General features: G+C 48.0%; 2 protein-coding genes across 2 annotated transcripts; both read left to right on the forward strand.

The window, feature by feature from the left end:
- The first annotated feature begins 1,735 nt into the window (after positions 1-1,735).
- Positions 1,736-3,410, forward strand: LOC139253752 (zinc finger protein 271-like). Its single transcript, XM_070873549.1, has one exon. It carries the CDS (start codon positions 1,797-1,799, stop codon positions 2,805-2,807), a length of 1,011 nt encoding a protein of 336 aa, XP_070729650.1. The 5' UTR covers positions 1,736-1,796; the 3' UTR covers positions 2,808-3,410.
- Positions 3,411-8,080: 4,670 nt separating this feature from the next.
- LOC139253756 (histone H4-like) lies at positions 8,081-8,843 on the forward strand. Its single transcript, XM_070873550.1, has one exon. It carries the CDS (start codon positions 8,345-8,347, stop codon positions 8,657-8,659), a length of 315 nt encoding a protein of 104 aa, XP_070729651.1. The 5' UTR covers positions 8,081-8,344; the 3' UTR covers positions 8,660-8,843.
- The last annotated feature ends 233 nt before the right edge of the window (positions 8,844-9,076 follow it).

Here is a 9,076-nt window from a genome sequence, read left to right on the forward strand (position 1 = left end):
GGTTTCCTTGCCCATGCTTGTCCTGAAGCCAGGAGACTTCATGGGGTCTGGAGTCAGTGTTGAGAACTCCCAGGGCCACACCCTCCCGAATGTATACTACTGTATCGCCACCAGTGGGACAGGACATACCCAGGGATGGTGATGGAGGAGTCTGGGACATTGGCTGAAAGGTATGATTCTGTGAGTATGACTATGTCAGGCTGTTGCTTGACTAGTCTGGGCCATCTCTTCGAATTTTGGCACCAGTCCCCAGATGTTGGTGAGAAAGACTGGGCTGGGTGTGCCGTTGTCGGGTCCGTAGCCGGTGCGGAGGTCGATGCCAGGTGGTACGTCCGGTTTTATTCTTATTATTGTTTTTCGTAGCGGTGGATCAATTGATGAATCAATATGATCTTATTGAATGGCGGAGCAGGCTCGAGGGGCCAAATGGCCTACTCCTGCTTCTAATTCTTATGTGCTTATTCCCTAGCCCAGATCCTGTCTCTATATTAAGAGCAATGGTCCCAACACTGACCCTGGGGACACCACTGTTTCCATCCCTCCAGTCTGAAGAACATCCATTTACCACTACTCTCTGTTTTCTGCCCTTTACCCAACTTCCTCTCCACGCGGCCCCACTCCCTTTAATACTGTGAGCCTTAATTTGATCAACAAGCCTCCTGTCCGGCACCTTATCAAACACCTTTTGACAATCCATCTGCACAACATCCATTGCATTTCCTTTCTCACTGCACTGTGTTATTTCCTGCAATAATCCCTGCTGTCTGTCCTGACTTAATCATTTCACTACAAATGTTGCAACGTTTACTTCTGTAGTTAGAATCCCCCGCGCAGGGGTAAAGTGCTCTATCAATGACACCAGGAGCCCAGACACGGGACCAGGCTGTGCTCTGAGCAGGCGCAGTGCCAGTGGTGGAGGTGGTCTGAGGCGGAAGAGACATTCCGCGAGTCAGTCGGAGCTTGTGAGCTCAGCGGAGGAATTGGATCCCTGGGTGGGCTGGGCAGCTTCATAAACACCTGCTGTAGGCCTCAGGCCCCGAATATGAGCCCGCAGGCTCCATGTTTGACCTGCGATGATAGACCCGACCGCTCGGGGTAACTAGCTGAATTCTTGGACGGGATCAGGGCGCCTGCGCGGCCATCTTGGTACAGGAGCAGAGGGTGGGTGGGGTTTAGGGTTTCAGTGACCAGGAGAGAAAATAATTTCCTTGTTTCTTCTCAGTCTGCGCACTAGGGATGTAGAACTGAACCCAACCAGAGAAGAGGGAGTGAGAAAATTGCAGATGGAGGAAAGAAATGATGGAGGTGGTGCGATGAGTTTGGATTTCAGCACAGGGTGGAGGGAGAGTGTGTGGGATGGGAATTTACAGCTTTGGGGAACAAGAGAGGAAAGAATGTTCCATAGAAACTGGGATTGTCTGTCCTCAGTGCTGACTTTTGTAAACTCCTTTTACAGGATATTAGAAAAGGAGGATTTACAGACGGGAAACTCGAACCAATCACAGTCACTCGATTCACCTGTATATCATCAGCCTTTGAATGTGGAAGGAGAAACGGTTGTCTGTTCTGTCTGTGAGAAAAGATATTAAACATTAGTGTGACTGGTAAAGCACCGAGACACACACACCCGAGTGAGAGTGTTCCAGTGCACTGACTGTGGAAAGAGCTTTAACCAGTTACACAGCCTGAAAAAACATCGCACCATTCACAGCGGTGAGAAACCGTTCACATATTGTGTATGTGGACGAAGTTTCAATTGATCATCCAACCTGGAGAGACACAAGGACACCCGCACCATGGAGAAACCATGGGAATGTGGAGACTGTGGGAAGGCATTCAATTGCCCCTCTGCGCTGGAAACTCATCGACGGCATCACAACGGAGAGAAGCCATTCACCTGCCCCGTGTGTGGGAAGGGATTCACTCAGTCATCCAACTTGCTGGTACACAAGCGAATTCACACTGGGGAGAGGCCATTCACCTGCTCCATGTGTGAGAAGGGATTCACTCGTTCATCCGACCTCACTGAACACCAGCGTGTTCACACTGCGGAGAGGCCGTTTACCTGCCCAGTGTGTGGGAAGGGATTCACTCAGTCATCCAACCTGCGGATACACAAGCGAATTCACACTGGGGAGAGACCGTTCACCTGCCCCGTGTGTGGGAAGGGATTCACTCAGTCATCCAACCTGCTGGTACACAAGCGAATTCACACTGGGGAGAGGCCATTCACCTGCTCCATGTGTGAGAAGGGATTCACTCGTTCATCCGAGCTCACTGAACACCAGCGTGTTCACACTGGGGAGAGGCCGTTTACCTGTCCCGTGTGTGGGAAAGGATTCACTCGATCATTTGACCTGTTGACACACCAACACGTTCACACTGGGGAGAGGCCATTCATCTGCTCTGAATGTGGGAAGGGTTTCACTCGATCATCCCACCTGCTGACACACCAACGCATTCATACTGGGGAGAGGCCGTTCATCTGCTCTGAGTGTGGGAAGGCTTTCAATCGATCGTCTTACCTGCTAGCACACCAGCGAGTTCACACTGGGGAGAGGCTATTCACCTGCTCCGAGTGTGAGAAGCATTTCACTCGATCATCCAACCTGCTGAGACACCAACGCATTCATACTGGGGAGAGGCCGTTCATCTGCTCCGAGTGTGAGAAGCATTTCACTCGATCATCCAACCTGCTGAGACACCAGCGAGTTCACACTGGGGAGAGGCCATTCACCTGCTCTGAGTGTGGGAAGGGATTCACTCCGTCATCCAACCTGCTGACACACCAGCGAGTTCACAAGTGACTGCAGGGGTTGGACTCTGCTGTTATTGTTGCCGTTAATCACATCCAGGACTGAAACATGTTGCCGCTGGTGGAATTAATCCCTATATCTGGGCTGGAGTTTAATTTTCTGGATATCATTGAATCATAGAATGGTCACAGCACAGTAGGAGGCCTTTTGGACCATCGAACCCATGCCGGCTCTCTGCAAGAGCACTTCAGCTAGTCATAAGAACATAAGAAATAGGAGCAGGAGTAGGCCACACCACCCCTCGAGTCTGCTCCACCGTTCAATAAGATCATGGCTGGTCTGATCGTGGACACTGCTCCACTTCCCTGCCCACTCTCCATAACGCTTTATCGTTTAAGAAACTGTCTATTTCTGTCTTAAATTTATTCAATGTCCCAGCTTCCACATCTCTCTGAGGCAGCGAAGTCCACAGATTTACAACCCTCTGAGAGAAGAAATTTCTCCTCATCTCTGTTTTAACTGGGCGGCCTCTAGTTCTAGTCTCCCGCATCAGTGGAAACATCCTCTCTGCATCCACCTTGTCAAGCCCCCTCATATATGTTTTGATAAGATCACGTCTCATTCTTCTGAATTCCAATGAGTAGAGACCCAACCTACTCAACCTTCCCTCATAAGTCAACCCCCTCATCTCCGGAATCAACCAAGTGAAACTTCTCTGAACTGCCTCCAAAGTACCCACAGGTCCTGCTGTACTGCAGCACTTTGCAATCTTTCTCCATTTAAATAATAACTTGCTCTTTGATTTTTTTCTACCAAAGTGCATGACCTCAGACTTTCCAACATTACACTCCATCTGCCAAATTTTTGCCCACTCACTTAGCCTGTCTATTCCTTTTGCTAATTTTTTGTGTCCTCCTCACACATTGCTTTTCCTCTCATCTTTGTATCATCAGCAAACTTGGCTACATTACACTCAGTCCCTTCTTCCAAGTCGTTAATATACATTGTAAATAGTCCCACTCCCTGCCCTTTCCCCGTGGCCCTGCAAATGTTTTATTTCATGTACTTATCAATTCCCTTTTTGAAAGCCACGATTGAATCTGCTTCCACCACCCTTTTAGGCCGTGCATTCCAGATCCTAACCACTCGCTGCTTAAAGAAAAGTTTTTTCTCATGTCGCCTTTGGTTCTTCTGCCAATCACCTTGAATCTGTGTCCTCTGGTTCTCAACCCTTCCGCCAATGGGAATATTTTCTCTCTACTCTGTCCAGACCCCTCATGATTTTAGAGCACCTCTATCAAATCTCCTTTCAACCTTCTCTGTTCTAAGAAGAACAACCCCAGCTTCACCAGTCTATCCATGTAACTGAAGTCCCTCATCCCTGGAATCATTCTTGTAAATCTTTTCTGCACCCTCTGTCAAACAACTGTCAAATAAATCAGCTTTGTTTCCTACATACAGTGAGTCGATTCCTTGATTTCTTCAAGAGGAGGCTAATTGATATCCTGTTACCGACTGTCCCATTTTTGAGCCTTTTCACGGCTTCTGTTTTAGTGATGTTCGTTGAGGGATAAATGTTAGCCAGGACACCGGAGATCTCTCTTTTCTTCGAAATAATGTCATGGAATCTTTAACGCCGACTTGAAAGGTCAGATGGTTCTGATTCTTTTTTTTATTCGTTCACGGGATGTGGGCGTCGCTGGTAAGGCCAGCATTTATTGTCCATCCATAATTGCCCTTGAGAAGATGGGTGGGGGGGAGCCATCTTCTTGAACTGCTGCAGTGCGTGTGGTGAAGGTACTCCCACAGTACTGTTAGGGAGGGAGTTCCAGGATTTTGACCCAGCGATAATGAAGGAATGGCGATATGCTTTCAAATCAGGATGGTGTGTGACTTGGAAGGAAACGTGGAAATGGTGGTGTTCCCATGCGCCTGCTGCCCTTGTCCTTCTCGTTGGTAGAGGTCGTGGGTTTGTGAGGTACTGCCGAAGAAGCCTTGGCGAGTTGATGCAGTGTATCTTGTACATGGTAAACACTGCAGCCACGGTACATCGATGATGGAGGGAGTGGATGTTTAAGGTGGTGGATGGGTGCCAATAAAGCGGGCTGCTTTGTCATGGATGGTGTCAAGCTTCTTGAGTGTTGTCGCAGTTGCATTTATCCAAGCAAGTGGAGAGTATTCCATCACACTCCTGACTTGTGCCTTGTAGATGGTAGAAAGGCTCTGGGGAGTCAGGAGGTGAGACACTCACCATAGAATACCCAGCCTCTGACTTGCTCTTGTTGCCACAGTATTTATGTGGCTGTTCCAGTTAAGTTTCTGGTCAATGGTAACCCCAAGGATGTTGATGGTAGGGGATTCGGCTATGGTAATGCCATTGAATGTTATGGGGTGGTGGTTAGACTCTTGCTTGTTGGAGATAGTCATTGCCTGGCACTTGTGTCGTGACTGTTACTTGCCACTTATCAGCCCAAGCCTGAATGTTGTCCAGGTCTTGCTGTACGCAGGCATGGACTGCTCCATTATCTGAGGAGTTGCGAATGGAACTGAACACTGTGCAGTCATCAGCGAACATTCCCACTTCTGACCTTATAATGGAAGGAAGGTCATTGATGAAGCAACTGAAGATGGTTGGGCCTAGGACACTGCCCTGAGGAACTCCTGCAACGATGTCCTGGGGCTGTGATGATTGACCTCCAACTACCACAACTATCTTCCTTTGTGCTAGGTATGACTCCAGCCAGTATAGAGTTTTCCCCCAGATTCCCATTGACTTCAGTTTTACTACAGCTCCTTGATGCCGCACTCGGTCAAATGCTGCCCTGATGTCGAGGGCAGTCACTCTCACTTTGCCTCTGGAATTCAGCTCTTTTGACCATGTTTGGACCAAGGCTGTGATGAGGTCTGGAGCCGAGTGGTCCTGGCGGAACCCAAATTGGGTATCAGTGAGCAAGTTATTGGTGAATAAGTGCCGCTTGATACCACTGTTGGTGACAACTTCCATCACTTTGCTAATGATTAAGAATAGACTGATGGGGCGGTAATTGACCAGATTGGATTTGTCCTGCTTTTTGTGGCAGTGTTCCACATTGTCGCATCGATGCCAGTGTTGTAACTGTACTCGAACAACTTGGCTAGAGGTGCGGCTAGTTCTGGAGCACAAGTCTTCAGCACAACAGCCGGTGTATTGTCGGAACCCATAGCCTTTGCTGTATCCAATGCATTCAGCTGTTTCTTGATATCACGTGGAGTGAATCGAATTGGCTGAAGACTGGCTTCCTTAGGAGGAGGCCGATATGGATCATCCTCTCGGCACATCTGGCTGAAGATGGTTGTAAACACCAGCCTTTTCTTCTCAGAAGATCAAGATGTAGAACCAGTTTGTGTCAAGATAAGAAATAATAAGGGAAAGAAATCACTGGTAGGAGTAGTCTATAGGCCCCCTAACAGTAGCTACACTGCAGGACAGCATATAAATCAACAACACATGGAGGCTTGTAAGAAATACTGCAATAATCATGGGTGATTTTAATCTTTTTGATTGGACAAATCAAATTGGCAAAGGTAGCCTTAAGGAAGAGTTCATAGAGTGTATTCGGGATGTTCTTAGAACAATACGATGTGGAGCCAACCAGGGAACAGACTATTTTAGATCTGGTAATGTGTAATTAATGATCTCATAGTAAAGGATCCTCTTGGGAAGAGTGATCATAACATGGTATAATTTCAAATTCAGTTTGAGGCTGAGAAACTTGGGTCTCGTACTCGTGCCCTGAACTTAAATAAAGGCAATTACAAAGGAAGGGTAAGATGGTAGATAAGCAGTGACAGACATTTAAGGAGATATTTTATAACTCTCAGCAAAGATATATTCCAGTGAGAAAGAAAGACTCTTAAGAAGAACCAGCCATGGCTAACTAAGAATTTTTTGAGGATGTAACTGGTAGAGTGGACAAGGGAGAACCAGTGGATGTGGTGTATTTGGACTTTCAAAAGGCTTTTGACAAGGTCCCACACAAGAGATTGGTGTGCAAAATTAAAGCACATGGTATTGGGGGTAATATACTGACGTGGATAGAGAATGTTGGCAGATAGGAAGCACAGAGTCGGGATAAACGGGTCCTTTGCAGAATGGCAGTGACTAGTGGGGTGCCGCAGGGCTCAGTACTGGGACTCCAGCTATTTTCTGATGTTGAGGAAGTCCAGAACCAGGGGTCACAGTCTCAGGATAAGGGATAAGCCATTTAGGACTGAGAAGAGAACTTCTTCGCTCAGAGAATTGTGAACCTGTGGCATTCTCTACCACAGAAAGTTGTTGAGGCCAGTTCGTTAGATATATTCAAAATGGAGTTAGTTGTGGCCCTTACGGCTAAAGGGATCAAGGGGTATGGAGAGAAAGCAGGAATGGGGTACTGAAGTTGCATGATCAGACTTGATCATATTGAATGGCGGTGCAGGCTCGAAGGACCGTATGGCCTACTCCTGCACCTACTTTCTATGTTTCTGACCTCACTGCAGTACAGCGGCACTCAGATTTTCCACACCAGTTGTGTAGGGTAGTTTTATAGAAAGTTATCAGCATCCAGTCACAATACAAATCCGGCACTGGTTCATGAATGGGATCACCCGATTGATACAGTCGAGATTTATAACTTCCTCTCCCACAGGGCTACCTGTAAAATTCTGAATCGCTTTCTGGATTATATCCACAGGTACCTGGGCTGTACCACAATTGTTCTCAGTCTATGAGAACCAAGTTAAGGGCCTGTTCTCGATCACCTTCAACACTGTTCTGGAGAACTCAATGCACCGAAACAAAATTACCAAATTTGAAATGTCCACTTTCACACTTCTGTCTTGGTGCCTTCAATAGATGCACTTTGTGACACTCCTCACATCCTCACTGTCAAGCTGTGTTTCCACTGTTCAATGTCCAAGAGCAGACACGGTGAGATTGGGAATCAGGAACATTTACTACTGATTTGTGAAAGAAAGCAGCAATGTCTTGAAAGAGTGCGGTGATTAACTTTCTCTGTTGCCTTACACTGTACACACACAACCCGGGATATCTCCGCTCCCTTCCCCCACTCACTCCATGTTCCCAAACTACTTCCTGCTCCACTCTGCCTCTTACAAACAGCCCCCGATACCCTGACACAAAGCCCATTTACGGACATAGTCTCAATGTGATGAGCTGCTGGAAGGAGGCTGCTGTTTGCTCTCTTACTCGGGCCCAGGATATCTCCGCTCCCTGATGTGTTCAACGATCATCAGCCCAGCACAGAGGAAACGGCAGCCGCTGGCAGAGTGGGGGAGGGGAGGTCGCAAGGGCCCTTCCCGTCGGGTTAAACACTGGGCGGGGAGAGGGTACCGGGAAGGAGCAGGCAAGTATTTCAATGCTGGAGCGTGAAGTCTGGAGGCAGATCTGGAAGCTCAGAGGCTGCTGTCTCTGCTCAACCTGTCACTCTGATTCTGGTTCCTCCTTGCCTCTCTCACACTCTGCCTTCCTCAACCAGGTCCGGGCTGGCTTCATAAACACATCTGGATGGCGAGAGTTTATCATTCAATTTATGTTCCTGTGAAGAATTATGATGTCTGGCCGAGGTAAAGGAGGCAAAGGACTGGGTAAAGGCGGAGCCAAACACCACCGTAAAGTGCTCAGTGATAACATCCAGGGCATCACCAAACCTGCCATCTGCCACCTGGATCGCTGTGGCGGTGTCAAGTGGATCTCGGGTCTGATCTACGAGGAGACCCACGGGGTGCTGAAGGTTTTCCTGGAGAATGTGATCAGGGATGTGGTCACCTACACTGAACACACCAAACGCAAAATGGTCACAGCCATGGATATAGTGTACGCTCTGAAGCGGCAGGGCCGCACTCTCTATGGATTCGGCGGCTGAACGACGTGACCCTGGGGCAGTTTGACTATTTTTCTGATCATTTACTCACCAGATTGACAATCATAGAATCATGGAAATTTACAGCACAGAAGGAGGCCATGTCCATGCCAGCCAACAGGAGGCTATCCGACCTAATCCCACTTCCCAGCTTTAGGTCCGCAGGTTACAGCGCCTCAAGTGCACATCCAAGTACTTTTTAAAAACGTGGTGAGGGTTTCTGCCTCAGCCACCCTTTCAGGCAGTGAGCTCCAGACCCCCAACAACGTCTGGGTGGAGAAATCTCCCCTTAAATCACCTCTAACCTTCTACCAATTACTTTAAATTTATGCACCGAGTTGTTGACCCCTCTGCTCGGAAATAGGCCCTTTCTATTCACTATATCTAGGCCCCTCATAATATTATACACCTCAGTCTCCT

The sequence above is a fragment of the Pristiophorus japonicus genome, unplaced genomic scaffold (genome assembly GCF_044704955.1).
Source record: "Pristiophorus japonicus isolate sPriJap1 unplaced genomic scaffold, sPriJap1.hap1 HAP1_SCAFFOLD_510, whole genome shotgun sequence".
Taxonomy (NCBI): Eukaryota; Metazoa; Chordata; class Chondrichthyes; family Pristiophoridae; genus Pristiophorus; species Pristiophorus japonicus.

What these genes read in the sequence shown, in the direction of transcription:
- LOC139253756 (XM_070873550.1), top strand. Translation starts at nt 8,345, where the DNA reads ATGATGTCTGGCCGAGGTAAAGGAGGCAAAGGACTGGGTAAAGGCGGA.
- LOC139253752 (XM_070873549.1), top strand. Translation starts at nt 1,797, where the DNA reads ATGGAGAAACCATGGGAATGTGGAGACTGTGGGAAGGCATTCAATTGC.